The 27872-nt window shown below is 53.8% G+C and overlaps 1 protein-coding gene across 15 annotated transcripts; it reads left to right on the top strand.

Annotated features, from left to right (window-relative positions):
• The first annotated feature begins 130 nt into the window (after positions 1-130).
• On the top strand, positions 131-26494 carry FCHO1 (FCH and mu domain containing endocytic adaptor 1). 15 transcript variants are annotated; one of them, XM_072947401.1, is made up of 29 exons: positions 131-201; positions 4948-4992; positions 5227-5256; positions 5697-5771; positions 9755-9846; positions 10981-11055; positions 12206-12347; positions 13863-14015; positions 14229-14333; positions 15372-15470; positions 15564-15660; positions 16757-16801; positions 16917-16995; positions 17715-17739; positions 18116-18173; positions 18650-18828; positions 18911-18935; positions 19316-19367; positions 19931-20022; positions 20438-20713; positions 22087-22199; positions 22308-22395; positions 22545-22653; positions 23363-23518; positions 23845-23977; positions 24419-24618; positions 25238-25293; positions 25634-25798; positions 26222-26494. In XM_072947401.1, the coding sequence occupies exons 4-29, from the start codon at positions 5745-5747 to the stop codon at positions 26242-26244; spliced, it is 2664 nt and encodes an 887-aa protein (XP_072803502.1). In that variant the 5' UTR covers positions 131-201; positions 4948-4992; positions 5227-5256; positions 5697-5744; the 3' UTR covers positions 26245-26494. The 15 variants fall into 15 exon arrangements, with proteins under 15 accessions (XP_072803502.1, XP_072803500.1, XP_072803499.1 ...); XM_072947399.1 differs by having other exon boundaries at positions 5227-5315; positions 5701-5771; XM_072947398.1 differs by having other exon boundaries at positions 5227-5315.
• Positions 26495-27872: the final 1378 nt, after the last annotated feature.

Below are 27872 nucleotides of genomic sequence, written 5' to 3'. Positions count from 1 at the left end.
GGCGGCCGCGCGCACTCAGAGCCCGCCCCTGCCTCCCAGGCCGCCGCGGGAGGTGGGGACTATCTCGGCCACGCCCGGGGGGCGGAGCCAGCTGGCGGCAGCGCCGCAGCCGCGGAGGGAAGGGAGGGGAGGGACGGGCTCGGGTGTCAGCGACCGAGCCGCAGGTGGCGGCGGGCGCGGGGCTCGGCTGGAGCTCGGAAGGTGAGTGCTGTCCCCGAGACACCCTCGAAACCCCCTGGCTCGCGCAGCCTCCCATGCGCACCGCGCCCGGCAGCCCCGCCGGTCCCGGGGGTCAAAGGCGCGGCGGGGCGTGAGGGATGGCGAACAGGGGGCGGGGGGCTGCGCGGTGGGCGTCCCAGCCAACCCCCAGTGATAATAGGGGGTCCACGAAGGGAGATAGAGACCTCTCCCAAATCCGCCATCTCCTGGCCTACAGCTGGAGCGTGCAGTGGAGCGACTATGAAGCGAGACCCCTCCCCAAATCCCTTTATTCTAAGCCTGGATCTGCGTCTAGATTTGGGGGCTGCAAAGATGGGGGCGCCGCTCTCCTTCCAGCCTGGGACCCAGGAAAGCTGAAGTGGAGACCACCTCCCAATTTCCCTCTTCCCAGCTCCGGCCTGCAGACCCCCGGGGACGAGACGAGAACCCCCTTCCCCTTTTCTCTGCCGTGAACCCCTATCTAGGCCTGGTTGAGAAGCTTAGGGTCCCCTGGCCCCTCTTCTAGAGTATCCTATCCCAGCCCCCTACCACAAGGATGGGACGGGGGGAGAGTTTCACTGGTATCCTCTTCAGGGACCCCAAGGTCGGAATTCTGTGGAGGAGGTCAATGTGAGGTAGGTCTCTTGCCTGGCAGGGACTGGCCAGGCCAGGCCTAGAAGAGTCTGGAGCATGGACTTGGGGGTGGTCCTTGCTTCAGTGGGGGTGGGTAGTGAGCATCTGTTCCCAGGGATTAAAATAAATCGAGGTAAATTAGGATCTCGCTGGAGGCTGATTGCGAGTGGGGTGCGGAGGAGGGTTGGGAGGTGGGCAGCCCCTCCATCTGCCTTGGATCCCAGAATTCACCTGCCCCAACTGCAGTGGGGACCAAGAGGTGGCTTCAGATGGACCTGCCTCACTGGTGACCTTGGGCAGGTTACAGACCTCCCTGAGTCTTGTTTTTGTTTTGTTTTAATGGGATTGAGGCTTTGGTGCCTGTATTCTACAGATTCTGAAACCCACCCACCCCATCTTTTGCCAGATTGTGACTCCACCCTTTTGCTTAAGATGTCAGTGGTTGAGGGTGAGAGACCAATGGGTTTGGAGATCCTTCCCTCATAAGCCTTGCTGGCCTCAGTTTACTGCACTGCATAATGGGTTGATGGTCACACTCTGCCATTGCTGAAGAGGGCTGCTCTGCCAGACAATAAAATGTATTACCAAGCTGCTATCATCAGAATAGGGGCCCTGGGCACACCCTGACCCACATACCTTCACCCACGCTAAGGACAAGCCAGTTCCTGGGCGGGATCCTGGGCAGGAGGAGGTGGGAGGCGCTGGGCCAGTCTATCCCCTGTTCTTGGGAGCTCCATCCCTGTGGTGGGGCTGGGAGTCCAACACTCCCAGGCTGAAATCCAGCTCTCCTGTGTGTGGCTTTATTCCTCCTGTCCCTTGGTGTGTTCTTCTGTGAAATGGGCTGAATCCCCCCTTGGAAGATCAGAGCAGACTGGGAGAACGGGAGCATTTGATATCTGTAAATGCAGACATTATCACTATGATACTATAATCATTATCATACAATATTATATTACTACAATATTGTAATTATAATACTAGTTACAGTATTAGTGAGCATAAATGGGGTCACAGCTGACCCAGGTTGGGGCAGGGGTAGGAGAGGGGAAAGTCTGCAAGGGTGTTATCTGCTGTGTCTCCAGAGCTCAGTAGTCAGGTACACAGTTGATGATCAATAGGTGAAGTGATGGAGAGGGAGGAGACCAGTGGGGAAGGACTGAAAAATTCCTGAGCATGAGGTCAGATGTCGTTCGACAGCTCAGTCACCGTGGGACATGGGGCTGGTGCCTAAGTTGCCTCATTACGGGTGATGGCTGAGATGAGACACTGCATCCAAGTGCCACTGTGAGAATCAAGCCAGATTGTGTAAATGGTCACAGCCCTGGTGGCCGGCCCTAGAGAAGAGGAAGCGCATGACAGAGCTGGTCCTTGAAACAGCATAGTCAAGAGGCTGATCACTGGAAAGAAAGAGAAAAATACCAAATTGGCCCAACTGTGAACAGTCTGGAGTCCAAGGGTGGGGGTAAGGGGGCAAAATAACAGATCCTGTTTCACAGGACCCTGGATGCCCAGAGAGGTCAGGGGCAGCCCAAGGTGACCCAGTGAGAGTCAGGGGCTCCAGATGACCCATCAGGAGCAGAAGTCCTGCCTTCTTTGCTGACTTGGTTCTTGTCGTGTTTTATCTGCTCCTGGACCTGCTCGAATGCCGGACCAGCACAAAGCCCCAGTGTTTTGGGAATTGGTGCTGAGGAGGCTGGATCTCTAGCTTGTATCAGACACCCCTGGAAAGGACTCTTTCCCTCACTTCCAGCAGCCACAGGATAGGACATCTGGGTCACACTGTGTGACCTTGGACAAGTCCCTGTCCATCTCTGGGTTTTGCCCTGGCGCTACGGAGGCTGGGAGACCTGGGTTTGAGCTGACCTCTCCATCAGATGCAATGACCCCCGTGTCTCAGGCACAATCCTTTTAGGAGTCCATAAAGGTGTCTTAACTTCTTTTAAAATCATAAGGAAAAAAAACAAGCTTTGAGGATCAAAGAAAAACATTTAATATATGGTATTAACATATCATCATCTCTATGACAAATGCAGTTGTAAAACATAGTTTAAATTCTTTTTTTTTTTTTTTTTTTTTTAGTGATGGAAGGGGCTCATGAAAGCAAAAGTGCCTCAGGACTATGAAAGTCCTAATGAGGCCCTGTGTTCGAGTCTTGGGGCTCCCATCATGGGCTGTGGAAGCTTGGGCACGTGGACTCTCTGAGTCTCAGGTTCCCCCCCTAGTGAAACAGACATCATTGACCCACCTCAGAATGGGAAAATGTGGAATGTTTAGCCCAGGGCTGGTGCTCAATTTGTGGGTGCTGTTATTTCACAATTGTCAAGATAATTTGCTTGGTGATAGAAGCCCCAGCTGGGGGCCTCAGCTGCAGAGGCCTCAGTTTACCCACACATGGCCTGCGTGGTTCCAGGAAGGTCCCATGGGGGCTGGTCTACGGGGAAGGTGAGGTGGCGGTTGGGCGGTGGGCGGGGCGGATGAGCTTCCTGTCCCCCAGGCACACAGGCCTCTGCTTGGTGCTAACGGAAGTGGCAGGGGCCACGTGGCTATCTCCTGGTGCCCGCCCCCGTCTGACAGGGGTTTGGTCCCACTTGCTGTCCGGTAAGTTTGAGCCCTAATCAGTAGGTCCCTATTGCTCCTCCTTGGCCCCCCTCAGCAACAGAAGGGAGGCCCTTCTACCTGGTCCAGGTTTTGGGGAGAAGCAGTAGCTGTCACTTCCTGGGCCAGGCGGGGCCCTGCGCAGGGCCACCGTTTGCTTTGCCACCCTGCCCCCTCATCCCGGCTCTGAGCAGTGGGACAGGTGGCAAGGTGGTAGTGGGAATGCAGAGCCCCAGAGCCACATCTGGTAGTCCCGACAGAAGTTCTTTGGCAGACAAGTTGGGGACAAAATCATAGTGACCAGGGGACAGGGAGGCCTCAATTTCCTCATCTTTAAGGTTGTGATTGAGCAACCACACTGTGGTTGTGAAGTTTAAATGAACTGGTACCAGTGATGAGTTGGGCACAGTGCTGCACACACACTGGCACTCAGGGGAGGGGTGATCTAATGGGAGTTGTGAAAGCAGTAACAAGATTCTTGGTTTCTGGGGAACTTGGGCCTGCTAGCTGCTAGAATCCTCTACAGCGGCACTGTCTAGCAGAACTTTATCTGTGCTGGCTAGTACTGTGGCCACCAGTCCCATCTGGCTTCTGAGCCCTGAAAACAAGGCTGGCACAACTGAAGAACTTGGGGTTTAATTGTATTTCATTTTACCAAGTTTACAAGTAAGTTGCCACACGGGACTAGTGGTTCCCATATCAGTTAGCATAGCTCCAAGGGATTTGGAGATGTTCAGGGTTTAGGTCATAGCCAGAAACTAAGAATTTAGGGCTTTTCCCACCTTGGGATATCAGCTTAGCATGCCCCCAGCTAGAGTGGGTTTCCTCAGGAGCTACACCAAGGGCTGAAATTACTCTGGGGCCCCAGCACTGCTGAGCACAGGGTGGTGGTTGGGAATGTTTGTTGAATCAAATAATTGTTTGCCTGGTGAACTTCTATTCATGCTTTAAAACCCCAACTCCCATGCCCCTCCTTTAGTCCAGGTTCCTCCAGTCCTTGTTCCTCCATTTGGTCTAGCCCTAACCCTGCAGGACTAGGTATCTGTGTTCAGCTCTGTTCTTCTAAACTGGGGGCTACTCAGGGATCAGGCTCAGGGTTGAATCATCGCATGGACCCTGGCTCTGTCCTAGCCAGGTGGCACATGGTGGGTGCTGGGTGACTTACAGAAGGCAAGGGACCAGGGGCTAGATGATAATGGGGCAAATTAAACACTTTCAAGATTAGAAAACTGAGACTCAGTGAGGGGCAGCCTTGTCCAAGTTCCTTGCTCGGTCCTTTCCTGGTGAGGCCTGGGGAGCTTTCCCATCCTGCGGTCTCCAGCCCCATCCCTGCTGCTAGGGTGCCTCCTGGGCTCCCAGCTGCTGTTGAGTTGCCTGCAGGGTCATGAATTATGGATGAGGCCTGTGGGCTCCAGTGACAAGCCCAACCTCGAGAATGTGCCAAGGACACCAAGTGTCCCTCCTTCGGCTGGTGGCTTGGCCCAGCAGGACCCCTTCTAGGCATTCCTTCTTATTTTGCAGATGGGGAAACAGAGGCACAGAGCTGGACAGTGACTCAGACACCAGGTGAACACACTGGCTTCCAGGAGGCAGGGTTGGGACTCATGCTAGTACCAGTGTCAGCTGGGTCACCACAGTGAAGGGTGAGCTTTCCGTCTCAGGAGTGTGCATGACATGGGGACTGTTGCAGATGGATTCAGGAGACCCCGAGGGACACTTGGGGACACTGTGGGGACCCCAACTCCCATGTGGCTGATCACAGTCCCAGTGGCCATCTCTCACCAGACCCTTTTCCCACAGGAGCTGCCCAGTGTGGAGCTGAGTGCTCAGGTCAGGACTCAGCTGGCCTGAGTGCAAATCCACTGGCACTTCCTGGCTGTGTGACCTTGGCAAGTGGCTTCCCCTTGGTGGTGGGGTGGGGGGCTCAGTTTTTCCATCTGAGTTTTTTACCCAGGCTGGGGCTCATCCAGCACCTGTACCCCGACTGTGAACTCCTATTCACACTTAAAAACCCCAACTCCCATGCCCCTTCCTCTAGTCTCGGCTCTCCCAGCTCCTATCTCTCCATCTAGTCCAGCTCTGACCCCAGACTGGGGGCATCTGTATCCAAATCTGAGTCATCTCAGGGGCCCTGGCATACTCCCAGCCTTGGGGCTTTTGGTTCCACCTCCATCTTCTTTCTCCTTCCTCCACAAGGAGGACAGTTGGAATTTCCCCTCCTCAGGCCCAAGCTGTCTGTGACTACAGCCCAAACTTGCTTTTCTCTTCAGACAGGCACTGAACAGGAGCCTTTGGGGGTTTCCACAGAGGCCATCAGAATGTCGTATTTTGGGGAGCATTTTTGGGTAAGTAAGATCTACCCTTATTTTGGTGGGGGCTCCCAGAAGGGCTGTGGGGGCTTTTATGCAGATAGAGGGACCTGGTGGCTTGTGGGCAATCTTGGGCAGATGGAGATCCTGCAGAGGGTAGAAGTTAAAGTGGGAAGAGTCAGGCTGGGTTTGAATCTATATCTCCAGACCTCACAGGCTTTGTGACCTTGGGCAAGTCACAGCTTGAACAGGGAGACTGAGGCCCAGAGTAGAAATCTCACCTGAAGTTGCCCAGTGAGAAAGTGCAGAGTCAGGGCTCAAACCCAGGGCCAGACTGAACTTCTAGGATCCAGGATCACTCTAGCCAGGGAATTTCCACATCTTTCCCATTCTGGAGAGTTGAGGGGTTTTCTTAACTTGACCCTGGAGACCCCTTACCTGTCTGCCCTCCAGGCTGCGGACCACAGTCTGTGACCCAAGGGACAAGTGAGACAGACATGTTTTCCTTCATTCACTCCCTCCCTCCCTGTCACCACCACCCCACCCACTGCTAGCTCTGGGAGATACCGGGGTACCCAAGAGACTCCATCCCAGACTTTACCCTGAGGAGTCCCCAGTCTGGGGGACACAGGCTAGTCAGACACCTTCAGCCCTGCAGGGTCAGGGCTGAGCCCAGCCTTGGGTGTGTCCAGAGGAGGAGCCAAAACACACGGGCTTTGAAGACTGATGTTTCAGGATGTCTGAAAGGTATTCCAGGCAGGGGAACAGCCTGGGAAAAAATCCAGAGGTGTGACTCTGGGTAGCCAGTTTAGGGCACAAGGACTTCTGTAGGGCCAGGCTAATGGGGAGCCACAGAGGATATGTGAACAGGATAAGGGAAGGACCAGGGCAGAAACCCCCTTCCTCAGTTGCAGGCCCAGAGCTTGCAGAGAGGAAGCCCGTTGCTAGGCATCTGGTTGCCCCTGGCAACAGGCCTTTCTCCCTCCCCAGCTGGGGCTCCTCTTACTAGCACTTGCCTTCTTAAAGGGGCCTCAGCCCCTTGCCACCTGCAAGGGGTAGGGAGGGCCTGACCTCCACCTCCTTTCCAAGGGTCCCTGGATTTACCTCTGAATGGCTGTGTGACCCCATTGAGGGGCTGCCCCTTTCTGAGGCCCTATTGGCACTTCCATGTAAGGAGGTTGATCATTTGCGGATCAGTTGTTGCTCACATTTTGGAACCCTGAAAGTGGTACTTACATTTATTTTAAATTTCTCTTAATAGCATGAGGTACTTACATTTATTTTAAATTCTTTTTAATAGCATGAGGCATGCGAGCTCACTGCAGAAAATTCAGACCAGGAAAGAGAAAATAGAAGCCACCCCCTCCCACCCCCACCCCTCCAAAGATAACCTGGTGCACAGTGGATAAGAGCTTTGAGTTTGGAATTTGCATTGGGCTCTCTCTGCTGGTGGCCCTTGGGCAAGTGACTTTGCATCTCAAAGCCTCAATTTCCCATTTGGGAAAGGGGGATGAAATTTCTGCTTCCCCAGGACTCAGGGAGTACCCCTGGAATATCCATTTCTTTTCATCAGTTTCTTTTAATCTATTGTCAGTATTGGTGGCTCTTTGTTGGGTGACACTGGGGCCCTGACTGGCCTGAAGGAGGCTCCAGTCAGGGGAGATAAGCCAGACAGGGATACCCCAGTCTTGTTGGACCAAGGCAGGGCTGGAGGCACAGAGGGCACTGGGGAGCCATGGGGGAGGTGTGAGCAGGAGAGGAATATGATCAGCTGTCTTAGAAAGATCTCTCTGGGGCTGATATGGAAGCAAGATTGGAGTCCAGAGATTCTGATAGGAGACACAGGCCCGAGACAGCCCCTCCCAGGACCCTCAGCTGCCAGCCCAGCCCAAGGGAGTCAGACACTGCTGGGGGCTTTGCCAGGTCTGGGAAACAGGCCAGCAGTTGGCTCTGAGTCAGCTCCAGATGCTGGCCTGGGCGGCGGTGCCTGGTGCAGCCTCACCCGAGGATCCCCTGTACAGGGTGGGTGGGGGGCTGCTGGGGCTGTTTGCTGAGCCCTCACCCCTATGTGCAGGAGGCCCCGTGTCCTGTACCAGCCTCATCTCACAAAGATCTTTGGGAGGAGGTGAGCACTGTCATTGTCACCATTTGTCAGATGAGGAAACTGAGGCCCAGAGAGTAAAGTCAGTGTCCCAGAGTGACCTAGTGCATAAAAGGAGGATTTGACACTTGAGCCTTGAAAATCCAACTCTAGACATGAGAAGAGAGAGAATATATTCCTGGGAAGCTGGAGGGATCAACAGTGAATTTTAAGGAAGTGGGGGTCTGAGAAGATTCCTGAAGGAGGTGGGTCTGGCAGTGATCCTTGAGAGGTGGAAGAATTTGGTGGGTTGAAAGGGATGCAGGCTAGTGGGCCAGGTGACAGCAACACCCCCAGCACAGATACGGTGGTGGGAAGGCGCAGTGTGTCTCTGCACTGTTGGCTCTTTTGCTGGTGAGGCCAAGAGGAAGCTGGGAGGTGAAGTTGGAAAGGCAATTCCAGGCTAAAGACTTTGGGCTTCAGCAGCTGATGGACAATAGGGAGCCATCGATGATTCTAGAGTGAGGAGTATCTGTTGGGACATTTGGGCTTGAGGCTGTCCTTGGTCTGCCCCAGTCTTGGCCTCTTTTTCTCCATTTGTGCAGCAAGAGGGCTGAGCTGGCAGTGACTTCTGGCTTTGGTTTTCGAACTTCCAGGTAACTAGGAAGGTGAACCCTACAGTTTGAAAGAGGATGGAGGAAACCATCCTTTCTGGAGGGCTTGTGAAGTGCTACCCAAAAGATTGCTTCAGTGATTTGTGCTGGGAAATAAGTAATATTGGATCCCTCCATGAGCTTCCTCTTTCAGTCCTAATTACAAGGCCCCATTTGGTGCTAAAATGTTTCCTACTTTCCTCCAAACCCAGTTGATGTCCTTTTTAACTGACAGCCCAGTGTTCAGACATGTTTCCCTTCACATGTGACAGGATCCGGCTGGGGCTTTAGGGGACCCTGACATGGATCATCGTGGTATTTACTTCACCGTCATATGAGGGATAGATGACTCCCTGCCCCCACCTTAACAAGGAGCCACTACAGGTTCAGAAAGGGACAGTGACTGGTCTGGATCACACAGCACAGCCCTGGCCTCCCCTACCAGGGTGACCCCAGCACTAGGAGGAAAGAGGTTTTGTGTGAGGTATCAGCAGGCACCAGGGTGGAGGCTCTGTTCCTACCAGTACCAGGTAACAGCAAAATAACTTTTGTTCATCTAGTCAACAAACTCAAATGCCCGTTCTGTGCCGCTGCCCTGTACTGGACATTGCTGGGTCCTGAGAGAGGCGTCAGACCCACATCCTGCTTTGTGGGGTTCTCAGAGAGGGAGTGTCTATGTTGAAGAAAACAGAAAAGCGACAACTACAGTGATTTAAGCAACAAAGGTCACATTGCTTAATAAAATTGAAAAGTTGTATGGTAGTGTGGCCTTCAGGGTTGGTTTGAGCCAGCAACTCTACTCAACATGCTTTTTATTCGGACTCTCTCAGGTTCAGCTTCTTTCCAAATTTCATGATTTCCACTTAGTTTCTAATATCTCCTGTGATCACATAATTCCTCATTTATGGGAAGACACAAACAGAGAAAAACAGAGGGGAAGAGACTGACAGAGAAAGAAACAGAGGCAGAGAGATACACATAGAGACACACACACACAAAGACAGAAAGATAGTGACAGAGAGAGACAACCAGTGCATGAGACTGTCTCTCTCTCAACTATAGGACAAAAATCCTAGGCTTCTTTCTGATTGGGTTAAATTAAGGCCCATGAACTAATTCTGGTGATTGGGGGAAATGCATTAGGCTGATTGGCTCAGGCCTGAACCAATCCCTATAGCCAAGAGGATGGACTTCTGCAGGTTAGCTCCTGGGGCTCTCCTCTGTTGGTAGGCAACCTTGATGTCCTCTCCATCCTCTTTCTCAGTCTCTACCCCTATTCCCCGCAGGGAGAGAAAAACCAAGGCTTTGAGGTCCTGTACCACAGTGTGAAGCAGGGGCCCATCTCCACCAAGGAGCTGGCGGACTTCATCCGGGAGAGGTGAGGTCCCCGAGCCCCACCCACCCCTTGGCCACGCCCCACAGTCCACACAGCCACCTGGTGGCTCCAATTTTCCCCTTGCCCATCCCACCTTACCACCACATCACACCCTGCCCGGCAGGGTCCAGATCCCTTGGGTCTCCAGGAACCAGACGGGCTTGAAGACCCTCCAAACCAACAGTTCTGAACAATGTCAGCCTCATGCCCCATTTTAAACAATAATCACCAGGCTGCTAACGCCTCTCCTGAAAAGACGATAATCTGACCTACTTACAAGGAAAATTTTGAAAACTCAAATCTCGAGTCCTGAGTATGATTTTTAAAAAAATATATGTATGATGAAATCATCTACATTTCAGCATGTAAATGCTCCAATGTCCCAGAAAACATAATAAACTCAAATTGCAAGGCAGCCTCTGCTTCCCAGCCACTCAGCAGCTGAACACCCGTTAAATCCAGGCAGAGTCCAAGGATTATTAACCAGGTTTTTCTCTTTGTGGCGGTCACATGGGACCTGTCTCAGCCATACAGGACAGGGACAACTCTTTATTTTATGGGCCTTCAGACCCTGGATAGTGATTGTCTATGGTACCCCATGGGTGCCTCTATCCAAAAATTGCCCCAGTAGGTAACTGGTTTTAACTGGGTACATTGCTACCCCAAACAAATTTGAGGTTCTATTGGGATAAAGATGTGAGGTGATATTAGGTAGGCATTTAGTGGTGTTTGTCTAGAGGAAAAAAGGAATTATGAGTTTGTCATCTACAATTAAATGAGAAAAAGCATATAAAGCATATATAGTATGTGCTTAAAAATTCTTTTTAATGGAGGTACTAGGGATTGAATCTGGAACCTCATGCTTGCTAAGCTCTACCCCCCAGCCCTGGCTTAAAAAACAACTTTTTTTTACCTGCTACTGCTGCTACTACTACTGTTGTTAGTAAAATGTATTACTTAAAGATAAAAACTTGTCCCATGAATTTCCAAAGCACATCCCCCTGCCAGGGGACTGTATCATCTCCCGGAGAGCCACTGCTCAGATGTTTGAGATGGGGAAACCGAGGCCCAGGGGTGTGGGGCCTTTCCTAAGTGTGCCCAGAACCTTCTCCATCCTTTCTGCATCCTTCTACCCAGGGCCACCATCGAGGAGACCTACTCGAAGGCGATGGCAAAACTTTCCAAGCTGGCCAGCAATGGGACCCCCATGGGGTGAGTGGGCTGTGGGTGGGGCACGAGTCGCCAAGGGGGTGTGGCCCTCGGGGCATCAAGAGCCTGCCCTTGAGTGGACATCTCTTCAGCCTCATGATATGTGGAACAGGGAGTCATCCCCTTGCTCATGGGGCTAATCAGACAGAGGAATATATATAGATCATTCATTCATTCACTAGTTCATTCATTCATTCAGTAAGTATTTACTGAGCACATACTGTGTTCCAGGCATCAGGGGACCCAGGGGCAATCAAGACAGATAAAACCTCCAGTCACCTTCATGCCATGTTCAAATGGTGTGTATATGGGATGTGTGACACACAGATATTAACCACAAACATGAACTAAATTATTTCCCAGGGTGAAAAGGGCTAGGAAGAGAATGACATAGAAACATTAGAGATTCGGCACTATCTCTGGAGCCAAAACCTCAATAAAGAGAAGGAATCAGCTGAGGCGGGTGGTGGGGGTGTGTCTAGGGGACAGAGAACCAGGCAGGTGGCTCGGCTAGTGCAAAGGCCCTGAGGCAGCAATGCACCAAGCATGTTTAAGGAAGAGCAAAGAGGCTGGCATGGCTGTAGGGCCTGGGCAAGATGGAGTTGAGGTGGGGGAAAATGGAGGGGAAGGGGCCACAGGGACCTGACATACAAGTGACTTTTAAACAAGGATGAGATGTGATCCTGTTGGCATCGCAAAGTTCCCTGCGTGGGGTGGAGGTTCTGTCGGTGGCTGAAATAGAGGCAGCAAGGAGGGAAGGCAGCAGGGAGGCCAGAGGGGACTTCTGTTGAGGGGGGAAGGCCCCACAAACTTGGTTTGGGCGGGTTGAGACTTAGCTGCCTATGAGTATCAGGTGTGACCTGGAGTTCAGAGCGAAGACTATGAGGCCTCAGCCTGGGTTTAAATTCCAGCTCTTATGTTCATTTGCTGAGGGGCCTGGGGTGAGTTATGGAGCCTCGTGTGCCTCAGTTTCCCCATCTGCCACAGACCCGCCTCCTTCGATTGCAGTGGGAAGTCAATGAGTTGATATATGTTCATGCTTAGCGGGGCCTGGGACACATGAGGTGCCTGAGCTAATGCCAGTCATACTGTCTGAGGGGACCCTGGGGGGTTGGACCTCCTGGGCCCAGGGTGTGACCCTACCCATTTCCAGAACCTTCGCCCCACTCTGGGAGGTCTTCCGAGTCTCCTCAGACAAGCTAGCACTCTGTCACCTGGAGCTGACACGGAAGCTGCAAGACCTCATCAAGGACGTGCTCCGCTACGGCGACGAACAGCTCAAGACGCACAAGAAGGTGCGTGCTGTGCGTGCAGCTGGCCGCTGGGTGGGGACCCCAGCAGCTCCCCAGGTCCCAACACTTCTGGGGCCTTGGAACCTCCAGCCCCTGGTGTGTGCCTCTGAGAATTCTGTTAATCCCACGACAGCAAACCCAGTATCTCACAGGCCTGAACACTGTTGAATTTCAGACTCTGAAAATTCTAGAGCATCGGTCTGCAAACTACAGCCCGTAGGCCACATCCAGCCTACCTGTTTTTGTACAGCCCTTGAGCTAAAGATGGTTTCTACGTTAAAAAAAATTTTTTTTTAATTTTTAAAAATTTTTAGGGGGGAGGCAATTAGGTGTTTTTGTTTGTTTGTTTTTTTTTAACAGAGGTGGAAAAACCTCCATTAAAAAACGGGGATTGAACCCAGGACCTCGTGCATGCTAAGCACACTCTCCACCACTGAGCTATACTCTCCCCCTAGTTTCTACATTTTTAAATGTTTGAGGAAAAAAAATCAAAAGAACATTGCATGACACTCAGATTTCAGTGCTGAGAAATAAAGGTCTGTTGACACCCAGCCACGTCTATTCACGTAGGTATTGTCTGTGGCGGTTTTCCAGCTGCAAGGGCTGAGCTGAGTGTTCAGGACGAGTGGAACCCATTTACTCTCAGAAACTTTTACAAGAAAAGTTTGCCAAACCATGATCTAGCACACTAGGAGCTGCAGATCTCGTTGTTTGACATTTCTAGACTCTTAACAAACCTAGAATCCTGGAAGATTCAGACAGGAGACTCCCGGGATCCCAGAATATTCAAAGCTTTGCATTCACAAGGCCCTAGAATCTGCAGTTTTTAACCCCTGTTAGAAAGGGAAGTTGGCAGTACTTAATACTGTAGACTTAAAAATGGCTAAGGTGGCAAATTTTATGTTATGTGTGTTTCACCACAATTATTATTATTATTATTATTTACACTTTTTTTAATGGAGGTACTGGGGATTGAACCCAGGACCTCGTGCATGCTGAGCATGTGCTCTGTGACTGAGCTATTACTCTCCCTACCTCTGCAATTATTTTTTAATTAGAGGACAGAAAGTTTTTTATGGGCTGATATGGAAGTCTTGGGAATAGATTATTAAGTGGTAAAAGCAGCGAGTTGAACAGACTGTTGCCATTTGTCATTTAAAAATGGACAAAAACAAGAACATTTGCTTGTCTAGTTATTCTGCAGGTGTATCCTGGTAATAATGGGAAACTCCTAGGTAGAGTCCTGGAAGGCTGGAGATGAGAGTGTGGGAGGTTGTTACCGGAGCTAACCCCTTAAAACTTTCTGAAATATGAATTATGTGTAGATACTACCTATTTTAAAAGCTTAAAATTTTGGAATTAATAGAATATTCAGAAAAAGTACTCTGTAGGACTTGGAATCCCTCAGAAGTTTGGGAAGCTGGGAATTTCACGCTGTACACCTGGGATCTGCTTAGGTCCTGCGCCCCATCAGGGGCTTCAGGTGGCCCCCATGCGCCCCCTTCCCCACCCTCACAGTGCAAAGAGGAAGCAGTGGGCACCCTGGACGCGGTGCAGGTCCTTGCCGGTGTCAGCCAGCTCCTGCCCAAGTCCCGCGAGAACTACCTGAACCGTTGCATGGACCAGGAGCGGCTGCGGAGGGAGAGCACCAGCCAGAAGGAGATGGACAAGGTGGGTCCAGGGCTCCAGGTCCCCAGCCACCACTGGCACACACACATCTGGGGAATTTGCCGATGGTGGGCGGGGCTGCCTGATGGGAGAGTGAAAACATGTTATGGAACCATGACCTTGGACACCCCAAGGAGTTTATGTGCTAAGGATGGGGCCAGGGAAAGTGCCTTGAGTGTTCCCCTCCCAACCCCATCCCCTCCCTGTCCCTCCTAGGCAGAGACCAAGACCAAGAAGGCAGCAGAGAGCCTGCGGCGTTCAGTGGAGAAGTACAACGCAGCCCGTGCCGACTTTGAGCAGAAGATGCTGGACTCGGCTCTGGTAAGAACCGGGCATCTGTACCTTGGAGACCTACACATTCTTGGGCCTAGGATGCTATGGGCCTCAAGCCAGAACTTTCCAAACCCCCGACTCCCAGAAGCCTTAGAATCACAGGCTTAAAGCTGTAGAATTCTAGAGCCAGTTAGCTATTGTTATTGCCGTTGATGTTGTTATTATTTCAAAAATCAAACCATTTCTGTGCCTTAGTTTCCCCATCTGTAAAATGGGGACGGTAATAATATCTGCCTGATAGAATTGTTGTGAAGATTAAATGAGTCACTATATGTGAAGTTTTCAGACTAGTACCAGGTGCATAGAATCCACTCTATGAAATATTATTATTATTTCTATTATTATTGATGAGGTTTTAGAACAAGACAGGGCAGGGTTTAGAAGCTAAGGGTCTCCTGACACGTCATGGTGGCTGAAAAGCCTGGATTCCTGGTCCAGCCTCCATCTATCACAGCTATGCAACCTTTGACAACAGCTCTCTGGGTCTCTGTCCATCAAATGTTCAAAAGGTAGATTAGAATCTCAGGATTAAGAATCAGAACTTTTTTCTGATTTTGCAGTGATAGAAAGTTGCAAGTGATAGAAATCTTCATTCAAACTGACAAGGAGATTTATAAGTTTAGGGAACTGAAAAGTTTGGGGGCAGGGGCATCAGGCATGGCTGGATCCAGGTACTCAAATGGTGTTGGCAGGAAGTTATGCCTCTCTGCTTCTCAAGTCTGTTTTTCTCCCTGAGGGCTTTAATCCTAGGGAGACATGCCTTTCTGTGTATGTGTGTGTGTGTGTGTGTGTGTGTGTGTGTGTATAGCAAAGTAGCCACAAGCAGCCCCCACATGCATCCACCAGCTCATTAACTCAGGGTATGGATGTGTTTTTTTCCTATAGTTCCAGCAAAAGTCCCGGGGTTCTTCCCCAAGTCAATCACTGAGGCCAGTGAGGGTTGGAAGGTTCTGATTGGTCAGGCTGGGTCACATAGCCATTCTTTGTGGCTTCACCTTCCCATTTGCCCCTCCCCTCCCACCTCAGCGCTTTCAAGCCATGGAGGAGGCCCATCTGCGGCACATGAAGGCCCTGCTGGGCTCTTATGCCCACTCAGTGGAGGACACGCATGTGCAGATTGGGCAGGTGAGTGGGGTCAGGGGTGGGGAACAAGGCTGTGGGTGCCGGGCAAGAGGGCTCTGGCCCTGCCTGGTTACACACTCCATCTGCCTGGCCCAGGTGCATGAGGAATTTAAGCAGAACATAGAAAATGTCAGTGTGGAGATGCTGCTGAGGAAGTTTGCAGAGAGCAAGGGCACAGGCCGGGAGAAGCCTGGTGAGTCGGGGTATCTGTAGAGGTTGGGCTGTGGAGCCACAATGCCAGAGGAAAAACAGAACTCAAGAGGCAAGAGACTGAACCTTCCTGGGCCTCATTTTCCTCATCAGAAAAATGAGCTGATGACAGATCTAACTCAACAGCCCACAGAGGAAGAGGATTTGATGCCTGATCTTAATGCGTAAATCTCTTACCACCAGATACCACAGGGGTCTTGAATGCCAGGCTCAGCCTTTCAGACTTTACCCCAAGGGCCCAAGGGAGCCATTGAGGGTTGTTGAGCAAAAGACTAATTTGAAAATGTCCAAGATACAGGGTCAAAGAAGAGTTGAGAGCAAGATTTTTAGGGTCACATCTGGGTTTGTGTCTTTTCTTTGTTGCTCACAGTTTGACCTTGGATGTCAGTCATGCCTTCTCTGAGTCTCAGTTTCCTCATCTGTAAATTGGGGATGCTAATAACCCCCACCTCATGGTGTTGTAAATGCTCAGTAATCTGATGCAGATAAAGGGCAGAGTGTGTGCCTGGCACACAGTAGGCACTCAGTAAATGCTGGTACATATTTGACATCCCTAGGTTGAGTTAACCACAAGGGTCTGTCTTTTCTCCCTTGGGTCTCTATAGCTCATTGCTGGCTCAGAACACTTCTCCTGGTGTGGGCCCCCACTCTTGCCCTTCACTGGCTCCAGATCTGTCATGCCCTGCTCCTGCTCATATAACCTCTATGGCTTCCCATCACCCTTGGGAGAAAGTCCCAGGTCCTCATCCTTGCACTTGAGGCACAGTCCACTGCAGACTTATGGTCTGTCCCCTGATCCACCCAAAGTTCCACCCAGAAATGCTGGAAGTAGAAGTAACTCAGGCATCACCCCCTCTGGTCCATCCCAAGGTGGCAACTGTCCAAGGTGGGACCAGAACCCTTGGCCCATCCCACTCATGACCGCCTCTGGGGCTGGTTCAACATCTTGGCTCATGTCCCGGACTCTGACTGGCCTTGAGCTCAGATCTAGGTGCTATTGTGAGGCCAAGGGTATATTGCTACCCTTCCCAGGCCCAGTCCTCCTGCCCAGCTGAGTTTCTCAATATCTTCTGTCTCAGGGCCTTTGGACTTCGAGGCGTACAGTGCGGCAGCCCTGCAGGAAGGCAAGTACGTCTGGGCCTGGATGCCCAGGCTGGACCAGAGGGATGAGGGAAGCAGATCTGAATGGGAAGAGGGCAAACCCCAGGGCTCAGCTGCACCCCCTTCCTCTGTCCTCAGCCATGAAACGTTTACGGGGAGCCAAGGCCTTTCGCCTCCCAGGACTGAGCCGGCGGGAGAGGGAGCCACCTGCAGCTGTGTGAGGAAGCACCCCAACCCAGCCCTGGCCCAGGCTAGCCCAGGATCCCTGGAAGTCCCCTGCTTAGAGTAGCCCAGGAGAATTCCTATTTCAGGCTCACCCCAGATTCCCTCCACTCAGGCTTGCCCAGGAGCACACCTGTCCCAGACTAGCTCAATATTACCACTGCCCAAGCTAGTCCAGAATTCTTCCTTTTGCTAAGGCTAAACTGGGGGCTGCCTGTTTCAGACCTACCCAGGATTACCCCTGCCTGGGCTGGCCCAGGATTTCTCTCTTTGTCAAGGCTAGCCTGGCTGTTTCCCCACCTAATGTAGCCAAGCAATTCTTACTTTGCCAAGACAAGCCCAAGAATCTCCCTGCCCAAACCAGTACCAAATTCTTCTCCATGTCCATGTTTTTTCTCTGGCTAGCGCAGGATTCCCCTGGCCCAGGCTAGCCCCATTATTTCCCTGCCAAGTTTAGCCTCTACATTCAAACTAGCTCTAGGGTTCCTCCCCTTGCCAGCTGTTTGAGAATCACCCCCCACTATACTCGGCTAACTCCAGATTCACTGCCTCCCCAGCCCCAAGCAAGCCCCAAGGCCCAACCACCTGCAGGGCTGGTTTAGGACAACGTAGCAGCCCGGGGTTGCCCCCAGGTTCTGAGTCCAGTGTTAGGGGCCGAGGGGAAGGCCAGAGGAGATGGGGAGCTGACACTGACATCTCTTTCTCCATCCCCAGAGATTCCCTGGAGGCTGATTCTGGGGTGAGTACCATGGGAGGGGCCAGACTGAGCTGCAGGTGGGAGGGGGCCCCCCAAGTCTGGAAGTCAAGCCTAGAGCTGAAGGGGCTACACATAGCACAGCTTAGGGACCAGGTTCAAATCCCACCTCGGCTACAAGCTCCCATGGACCTTATAGGAAGGGTCAACGTCCCCACTTAGCCTCAATTTGCCCTGCAGGATGGGCAGTGGCATGTTTTGTTCCTCCAAGAACCTGCCCACACCCTGGGGGGAAGATCGTTATTGCCGTCAGGGTTGTTTTTCAGTCTGAGTCAGAGGCCCAGAGGAAGGAGGGGAGCCTGGTGGGGTGAGATGGGACGTTCAGTACATGAGAGCCTAACTTACCACTTGTTCCTGCCAGACGTGTCCAGAGGTGGATGAAGAAGGTTTCACAGTCCGGCCTGATGTGACCCAGAACAATATCCTCCTGGCGCCCTCTAGTGGCAGTTGTTGGCACAGCAAGGAGAAAGCTCTGTTCACAATGATCCGCCCACCGTTAGCAACCATCTCTGTGTACATCCTGGGGGGAGCCTCCAGGGTGGACCAGACAAGATTCAGATGCAGACACTTGCCCTGTGGGGTCAGGGCTGAGCAAGAGGGAGAGAGGGGGTTGGGTTACCCCAGAGAAGGGAGCCAAGAAAGCCTCCTGAAGGAGAGGTCACCAGTGTTGGGTTTTAGCAGTTAAATAGAAGTTTACTAGTTAGGGCAGAGCATGTGTATGCGAAGGCTTTTGGGGGGAGGGGAAAGGCAGAAACATGATGCCAAGACAAGGGTGGCAAGGGGTGAGAGATGGAATTTTGCAGCGCCTTGAAGAGGGCAGGAAGGGATGGATTTGAGGGCTGACTAGAGGGAGACCCCGTGTTGGGATCCACTTGGCCCCTTGACCACGGTGCACGCACAGCAGAGCCCTCCCGCTTCTCATCCAGCGACTCTGATTTCGATGACGAGGAGCCCCGCAAATTCTACGTGCACATCAAGCCTGCCCCGCCCCGGGCCGCAGCCTGCAGCCCTGAGGCAGCTGTGGCGCAGCTCAGGGCCACGGCCGGCAGCCTCATCCTTCCTCCTGGCCCAGGGGTGAGGTGTAAGGGGAGGTGCCCCCGGGACTGGTGAGGCTGGCTAGATGCCCTCTGACCTGATGCTATCCCTTTGTCCATAGGGCACCATGAAACGCCATTCTTCACGTGAGTAGCCTCTTAAGAGGTCTTCAGTTTGGCGAGGAACCCGTGGAAGGGAGGCTGGCCCTGGAGTGTGGGTGTGGGTTCGAATCCCAGCTCTGCTGTGTAACGTAGGGCCGGCTGCTTACCCACTCTGACTCTCAGTCTCCTTTTATAAAATGGGGTCATTATGAGAATTAAATAAGAGCCTAAAGAGAGAGCTAGGGCCAGGAAAGAAGCCAAAACCTGCAGACAGGTTGGTTCAGGTTGGAATCCCTCTCTGCCTGCTTTGCTGGTCACCTTGGGCAGCTGGCTGGACAGCTATAAGCCTTGGTCTCCTGGTCTGTGGAGTGGGGACCGGTGCAGGCAGGGCAACGGGAAAGCTCAAGGTGGTACATCTCTTGTAGGGGACACTGCTGGGAAACCACAGAGGCCTCGATCTGCCCCAAGGGCCGGCAGGTGGGTTCAACGGGGATGAGACATTGCACCATGAGTGGGCAGGTAGGGGCTGTCCCTGCCACCTCCTCTCTCCTCCTCCCTTACTGCCTCCCCCATGTCTCTGCCTCCCCTTCTTTTACCCTGGCAGGAAGTTAAGGGTGTGCCATTTTTGAGGGGCCATTTAGTCATTAATTTGATGAACATTTATTGAATGCCTGATGGGTGCTTTTGCTCTTCTGAGTTCTGGAGGTCGATGACAGATCCTCCTCAGAGTCACATTCTAGTGACTCAGACTTTAAGAAGAGTAAATAAATTAGAGAATATTCGATGTTTCCAAGTTCTGTGAGGAATTACTAAAGCAGGCAATGTGATGGAAGGTAGGAGCGGGCGATTCTGGCTGGGGCCGTGGTGGAAAGGTAGCAGGGGAGGCCGGATGGACTTTGAGCTGAGCCCTGAAGAGGCTGTAGGGAGAGCTGAGGGGACCGAGCTCAAGACCCAAGAACGACATGTGCAAAGACCCTGAGATGAGAGGAGGCATGGAAACAAAACGACCCACCTGTTCACTCTGTTCACTCTGTCGCCAGCTGTGCAGAGAAGCTGCAATCGGATGAGCAGTTTTCCAAGAACCTCTTTGGGCCGCCGCTAGAGTCCGCCTTTGACCACGAAGATTTTACAGGTGATGGGGTGGGGCTTCAGGGGCATGGGTGTGGCCAGTAGGAGGATGGGTGGGGCCATCGCAAGGGTAGGAGGCTGGGGTAGGGAGCCCAGGCTGGCTGGATGGTGGTCCAGGCTGGAGGGAGGATGTGGGGGTCCTTTATAGGCCAATATGACGGTGAACGGGGCCACAGTGTGAATGGGTGGAGCCGGTGAGAAGATGCGGCTTTTGTGGGAATCGGGGGTAACAGTGAGTGGATGGGCGAGACATTAAGTGGAGATGGAAGCAACCGGAGGCCACGGCCTGCGGGGTGGGCGGGCAAGACCTTGAATGGGGGCGGGCCTCCCTTGACATGGGCGTGGCCTGAGGGAGGATGGACAGGACTCCGTGTGAGTGCGGTCTGGAGCGGCGCCCCTGCTTCCCTTCCCTTCCCCAGGCTCCAGCAGCCTCGGCTTCACCTCCAGCCCCTCGCCTTTTTCCTCCTCGTCGCCCGAGAATGTGGAGGACTCCGGCCTGGACTCACCGTCCCACGCGGTGCCTGGGCCCTCCCCGGATTCCTGGGTCCCCCGCCCCGGCACCCCACAGAGCCCACCTCCCTGTAGGGCGCCGCCCCCAGAATCCAGAGGGACACAGCCCTTGCCACCATCAGACTCGCCACAGCCCCTTGCTCCATCTCCGGGCCCCTGGAGGCTGGAGGCTGTGGCTGGAGGAGGTGAGTGCCTCTGCCCCTATACTGAGCGTTATCTGAGTCATGGGGGAGGAAAGAGCATCTTACGTGGCCAGAGCCTGAACAGGGTGCTGGGGATACAGCCGGGACCCAGGCAGGCAGAAACCGTCACCCTCACAGGGACAATGAGATATTTAACAAGGCAGGAGGAAGCAGGCCTCGTTAAGACTCAGAAGTGTAGGACCTCCTCGAGGAGGGGACATCTGAGCTGAGATTTGATGGAGATGAGAATGCAGCCATATGGCCATGGAGGGGAGGGTGTGCCCAGCAGAGGGTACAGCCAGTGCAATGGCCCTGGGGTGGACGCAGGGTAGGCCCTTTGAAGAACAACGAGAAAGCTGGTGTGGCTAGAACAGAGTGATGACGGAGGAGGGAGAGGAGGGGGAATATCTCGGCAGGGAGACAGGACCAGGCAGGGCCTGGTGGTCCCAGGGAGAAATGTGAGTTTTACCCCCAGCAAGATCAGAGCCACGGGAGGGAGGAGTATGAGCAGAGGCTGGGTGGGGCCTGCTTGGATTGTAGACTCTCGCTGTGACCACGTATGTTTGGGACCATCCCTGGTTAAAGAAAGAGCCTGGTTGGAGCTGGCTCAAGGGAGGGCCCAGGGGAGTGAGTGTAGACCACGAGTGTAAACCACTTGCCTGAGCTTTACATATAGAACTGTGGTTCTCAACTGGGTCAGTTCTGCCCACCAGGGGACACTTGGCAATGTCATCACAGATATTGGATTGTCACCACTTGAGGGGTGGAGGTACACATGACATCTGGGGGGTGGAGGCCAGGGATGATGTTCAACACCCTTCAGTGTACAGGATGGCCTCACCACAGAGAAGGATCCAACCTGTTGAGAACCCTGGGGTAGAGAGTACACCCTGGGGTGTAGGTGGGAGGGGAGGTGGGTGAGTAAACATTTGTAGACGGAGTAAAGCGGGGACACTAGAGAATCGGGAGAGGGAGGAGGACTTAGGTGTTACACCATGTTTTGTTAATTTAAAAGGGTGCAACTCAGACACAGGCCAGAGGATGTAGGTCATGGAATTGCTGAATATTGGATAAAAGCCCTCTGCCAAATCCCCCTCTAGCGTGTCTGTCCCCTGAGCATCCAGCCCTTGCTTGCCCCCAGTGACGGGGAGCCCACCACTTATTGAGGCATCAGTCTGGTGTCTGGGAGAGTCAGGGTTGCAGATGGTGTCTGCAATCCTATCCAGCACCTTCTCTGCAGCCCCAGGACTTCTGATCGTCAGGGGGTCTCCCCACATAAGCCTGACTCCCAGTGTGGGGCTGAGGTCCTCCCCTGGGAGATCTGAGAGGCCTAGGGCAGCATCTCAGCCCTCTCTGTTCTCGTGCTCATTCCTCAGACTTGATGCCTGTACCTGCTGACATTGCAGCCAGGGAGGGCCTGGCAGCCCCACCCCGGAGACCCCGCTCCAGGAAGACATCCTGTCCCCTCATGCGCAGCAACGGGGACCTGGTAGGGCAAGGGGCAGGGGCAGGAGCCAGGCTGGGGGTCCCCTCCAGGATCAGCAGTGGGCACTGCTGTTGGGGTGTTCACAGACTGGCCTATCTCCTTCCTTTTTAGTCTCGCTCCCTGAGCCCCTCCCCTTTGGGCTCTTCAGCCCCCAGCTGTATCCCAGAACGGCCCAGCTTCTCATCCCAGACAGGACATGGTATGTGGGCCCTCTCTGGGCCTCAGTTTCACCTCCAGTGGTGGGTGGCTGAGTGATACAACAGAGGCCACGTTGGCAAAGGGTGGGTTCTGGAGCCTGGGACCTGTGCTCACTCTGTCTGTCCCCTATTCCTTCCTTGTCACCCCCAGGAGTCTCCCGGGGCCCAAGCCCCGTGGTCCTGGGCTCCCAGGATGCCCTGCCTGTAGCCACCGCCTTCACTGAGTATGTCCATGCCTACTTCCGTGGCCACAGCCCCAGGTACACAGTGGGGGAATGCAGGGCAGATGGTGACAGGCAAACAGGGCTCCCTGGGGGCTATGCATCTGGGTTCCAGCAGGACAGGTTTCAGGTAGATTTCATGACCCTCTTTACCATGGAACAGTCTCAGACACTGAGCTGAGCATCCAGGCCTGCCTGATGGCTGTAGGAACCATGGAGGGCATTTGAGCAGAGCTGGCATTGTTGCCATGGTTTAGAGGAAATTCCCTGAGGCTGCTGTGGGCGTCAAACTGAAGGGAGCAAGATCAGAGGCCAGAGCCATGGAGGGGGTGCGTTAAGAGTGAGTTGAGGGGTCAAGGACAATCCAGGGGCAATGCCCAACAGAAGCGACCTTAAGATCAAACCACCAAGAGAAGGAGAGTCTTAGACCCCAAACCCCAAGCTAAGGAAAGTTACAGAATTGAATGTTTTACATTGAGCTTCCTGGTGGTCGAGGGGAAAAGAGAACCAGGGAAGGGTGTGTTCTTGCCCTCCTCAGCCCAAAGTGGATTCTTCCAGGTGCCTGGATTGCTGTCCAGGCAGGGACATAAGGGGAGGAGGTTGAGGCTAAGCATGCTGGGCATGGTCAGAGCTTTGCTGATTCTGAGGGACCTGCGGAGCCACAGGCTGGAGTAGAGCCAGGAGAAGGGAGGATGAAGTGCCAGGCACAGCCTTGAGCCAATGCCCAGTTCCCTCAACCCCACCCCAGCTGCCTGGCTCGAGTAACTGGGGAGCTGACCATGACCTTCCCTGCCGGCATCGTGCGTGTGTTCAGCGGGACCCCACCCCCACCCGTCCTCAGTTTCCGCCTCGTGCACACAGCCCTCATCGAGCACTTCCAGCCCAATGCTGACCTGCTCTTCAGGTACTGTTGGAGAAAGTAGGCAGGCAGAGTTAGGGGTTCCAGAGGCTGGTGTGGGCCAGAACCTCCCCACCTCTGAATTCCTCTTCTGCCTCCCCAGGATTTGCTGTGTGACCCTGGGCAAGTCACTCTCCCTCTCTGAACCTCACTTTCCTTCCCTCCTTTGCTTCCCACCCCACTGCCCACTCCCCTGGTGGTCCATTTTTCAATGGTCCCAAAGTTAAGCCAGGGACTCTGCATCTTTAGGAAGCCCTGGGTGTAGGTGGGATGCTGGGGGCCTTGGGAAGGCATCTCCCGAGGGTTGGGGTGATTATTCCCGGTCTCTGCAGTGACCCCTCCCAGAGTGACCCAGAGACCAAAGACTTCTGGCTCAACATGGCAGCTCTGACTGAGGCCCTGCAGCGCCAGGCAGAGCAAAATCCAGCCGCCTCCTACTACAATGTAATGCTGCTGCGATACCAGGTGAGCCAGGTGTATGGGGTGGGCAGAGGCGGCAGGGAGAGGGATGGGACCGGGGAAGGGCAAGCAGGCAGCAGCAATGGAGGCGGGATGAGCTGGGCGAGCTGCAGGAGGTAGGCAGGGTGGACAATGTAGCAAGGCCAAGCCCCTACTGGTGCAGAAGGCCCCATTATGCAAATTAGAAGAGGCCCTATCCCAGGACCCTGCCCTTACATCTGTCCACAAGACTTTGTTAGAATGGGGCACTCTCCTGCCCTCTGCTGGAGACATGGTGTAATACAGCCTCTCATCCTCAGAGAGCTTCTTAACGTTTCATTGGCAGTGCAGAATCAGGTTGGTTGACTGGAGGGTGGCATGGCAGGGGCAGGGTGGTTGAATAGTGCACAGTCTGGCAGGACAGAACGACCCAAGCTATGTCCTCTCTCCTGTTCTTGCTCCCCCTAGTTCTCCCGCCCAGGTCTCCAGTCAGTGCCTCTGCAGCTGAGCGCCCACTGGCAGTGCGGGACAGCCCTCACTCAGGTCTCGGTGGAGTACAGCTACCGGCCCGGTGCCACGGCCGTGCCGACGCCGCTCACCAATGTCCAGATCCTGCTGCCTGTGGGGGAGCCTGTGACCAATGTCCGCTTGCAGCCGGCTGCCACCTGGTGAGGGCGGGCAGGAGGCCAGGGGAGGCTCAGCAGCGCCCCTAGAATCTAGCAGACCTCCCTTTGGTGCCACAACTGTAGGGTCCATCCTAGGCCTGGCCATTCACCGTGGGATCACCTTACTTAGAGCTCAGGGTGTTATGATGACACCAAGAGCTTTCTATGTCAGGCTTGTTCTGTGTGCTCTGCACACACTGACAAGGCTCAGGGCTTTTAGCAATCCCTCAAGGGGTGGGGTCCAGCCATCATCATCCTCATTTATGGAAGGGGATTGGAGGCCCACAGAGGTCCCACCAGGATTTGGACCCAACTGCCCACTCGTGGCCCCAGGTTTTTAGTCACTGCACAGCACTGCCTTTGTTTTGTACAAAAGGCAGAACCTGCCACGAAGAAGCCAGACTTATAGGACCCAATGCATCATCTAACAGTGCTGCAAGGCTGTGGAGCCTTCAGAAACCAACTGCTTCATTCCCCACTCCCGTTTCACAAGCAGGGAAACTGAGGCAAGGGAGGGGACCTGGTTTGCTGGGGTCATGTAGCTGAGAACTGACTGAGCTGGGGCCCTGGGCTCCCAATGTCCTTTCTGGGGAAGACCTGACCAAGCTTCTCTTGACGCCAGGAACCTGGAGGAGAAGCGGTTCTTATGGAAGCTTCCGGATGTGTCTGAGGCAGGGGGTGAGTTATGGTTATGCATGAGAGATGGGGGTCTCAAGTGGGAGAGGTTTATTTAAACTAGGGGAATCTTGGGGGTGTTCTGGGGGTAGGGAAGTGTAGGCATGGAGGAAAGCTTGAAAGGGCTTTGACAAAGCTGGAGGAGAGGGGGGCGGAGCACAGGAGGTGCAAAGGCTCTGAGGCAGGATTCATTGGCAAACCACACATAGCCCCAAGGGGTCAAAGGAAAAGGGAACACACAGAGCCACAGATCAAAGAGCTCAGGTGTAGGGCCAAGGAGGAGCCCAGGTCACAGCAGGACTGGGGCCAGGGACAGGGCACAGCTGACCTCAGGCCTCCCCAGGCTCTGGCCGCCTATCTGCCAGCTGGGAGCCATGCTCGGGGCCTAGTACACCCAGCCCTGTGGCCGCTCAGTTCACCAGTGAGGGGGCCACTCTGTCCGGCGTGGACCTGGAGCTGGTGGGCAACGGCTACCGCATGTCACTGGTAAAGAGGAGGTTCGCCACAGGTACGTCCCCGCTCTACCGCTGTGCACCCCTGGAGCCAGGACCATGGCGGGCTCCGAGCCCCACTCCCTGCTTCTATCAGGGTTCAGGGGTTGGGGGAGGCACTTGGGAGTGGGGAGGATAGGTGGGTGTTGGGGCCTGGAGACCCAAGATGGCGGGGCACAGGTGGGGAGGGGTGGTCAGGGCCCCAATGGGAGGGGTCAAGAAATGTCCCCTGGAGGGCATCCTTGCAAGAATCCAAGGCACAGAGCTGGAAGCCCCACCCCACCTTCACCCCAACCCTTTTCTCCTGCCCCCACAGGGGCTGTTGAGGTCCACAGGGCAGCAGGAACAGTGAATTACTGGGCTGTTCTGAGGAGGATTGGGGGATCCCAGGGTAGGGGCAAGGGTCCCCACTTCCTGTCCTCACAGCCCTGCCCCCACAGGGATGTACCTGGTGAGCTGTTGAGCCTGCAGAGGCCGACCAGCACCGCTGGCCCCAGCTCTGCACTGCATCCTGGTGCTCGCTGACTGCTCCCTGCCCTCCTGCTGGACCCAGGGGTCCCCCACCCTGGCCTCCCCTGAGGCCCCAACTCCATGGAGAGGATCTCCATGCTCGGTCTGGCTGAGCCTGAGATTCACTCCTGCTCACGCCAACTCTAAGGTCCTTGACCTTTTAATGTTCTTTGAATAAACACTCTATTTTCTAATAAAATAAATAACAAGACTTTTCCTGCTCTGGGAAGTTTCCTTCACATCGCCAGAAAGGAAAAGAAGAGAAGATGGGTGGGTAGGGGAGATCTAATATCCTTAGCGTCCCTTATCCCTACCCCTCCATCTCCACCTGCACCCTCACCTAGGCTGTGCAGGGCAATACTGGGGGAGAAAAAGTCAGACATGGATAACCCCAGCCCCACGGAGTCTAGTCCTGTGGCCTCAGAGCTCGGCTGGCAGAAGGGAACAAGGACTAGAGGAATCCAGAGGAGGGCCAGAAAGACTTCCTAAGGAGACAGCATTATAAATGGGGCTTTGAGGTTTGAGTAGGAATTTGCAGGCTGGGTATGGGCATGCCAGGCAGAAGGATGGTGAGTTGTGAGTTCCATGAGAAAGCAATTAGTCCACAAACATTGACTGAGCACCTACTGTATGCCAAGAAGAAGAGACATGGCTGTGAGCAGGACATGGCTCTTGAAAGGCAGAAGGCCTGGGTTTAGAGCCTGCTTGGCCAACAGTGGCTGTGTGACTTTGAGCCAATGACTTGAACTCCTGAGGCTTCATCTGTAACCCACTTCACTGGGTGGGTGTGAGGAGGTCACACACTTTAAAAAGTACCTGGTACAGAGTAAGCACTCCAGAAGTGCTGGCATTCTTTTATTTATTGGGGGCCTGGGGTGGAGGGTGGACCTCAGGTGCAAGCGGGCATAGGGGGGCCTGAGGGGGGCCCAGGACAGGTGTAACCAGAATACTGTAGTGGGGAGCAGGTCTGAGCTTGGTGGAAAGTCCTGACTCCCAGTGGACATGTGGGGACCTTGGGGCCTAACCCTGAGGCCGTGCACATCCCAGGGACCAAGCCAGGGCCAGATGGAGCTCAGGAAGCAGAAAGCAGGATTTGGTCTGTGTGCGCTGATCCTCGCACCCTGGCCTCCAAAAAGGGGGTGGGGGTCTAGCTATGTCTCAGTTTCCTCGTCTGTAAAATGGGGGCAGGGGATTCACTAGTTGGGAGCAATCTTGGGAGTGTCCAGTGCAGAGCAAGGGCATGATCAACAATGCCTGCGTTACTTGCTGCACCAACTGGGGGCATTTCAGGCAGTGACGGCACCAGCACCCGCACTTTGCTGCCCCAAACAGCCAGGACTTTGGAGCCGGTGAAAGTGGGTCCTTCCCCTGGCAGGCCTTCAGCTCCTCAGCTGCAAGATCAGAGCCCACACTCATCCTATGGGACCCTGTGAGCTCCATGAAGAAGCTGGAATCCAACATCTGAGCCTATGGGATCATCCCCTCCATCCCTAGTCTTTGCGCATGTGCGTTCTCAACAGCTTTGATCCCTCCAAGCGTCTTGCTCCCTTTGCTGGACCTACGTGGCTAAGTGGCTAAGGA

This window comes from Vicugna pacos, chromosome 22 (assembly GCF_048564905.1).
Source record: "Vicugna pacos chromosome 22, VicPac4, whole genome shotgun sequence".
NCBI lineage: Eukaryota > Metazoa > Chordata > Mammalia > Artiodactyla > Camelidae > Vicugna > Vicugna pacos.
This window is presented reverse-complemented; position numbering and strand designations above follow the sequence as displayed.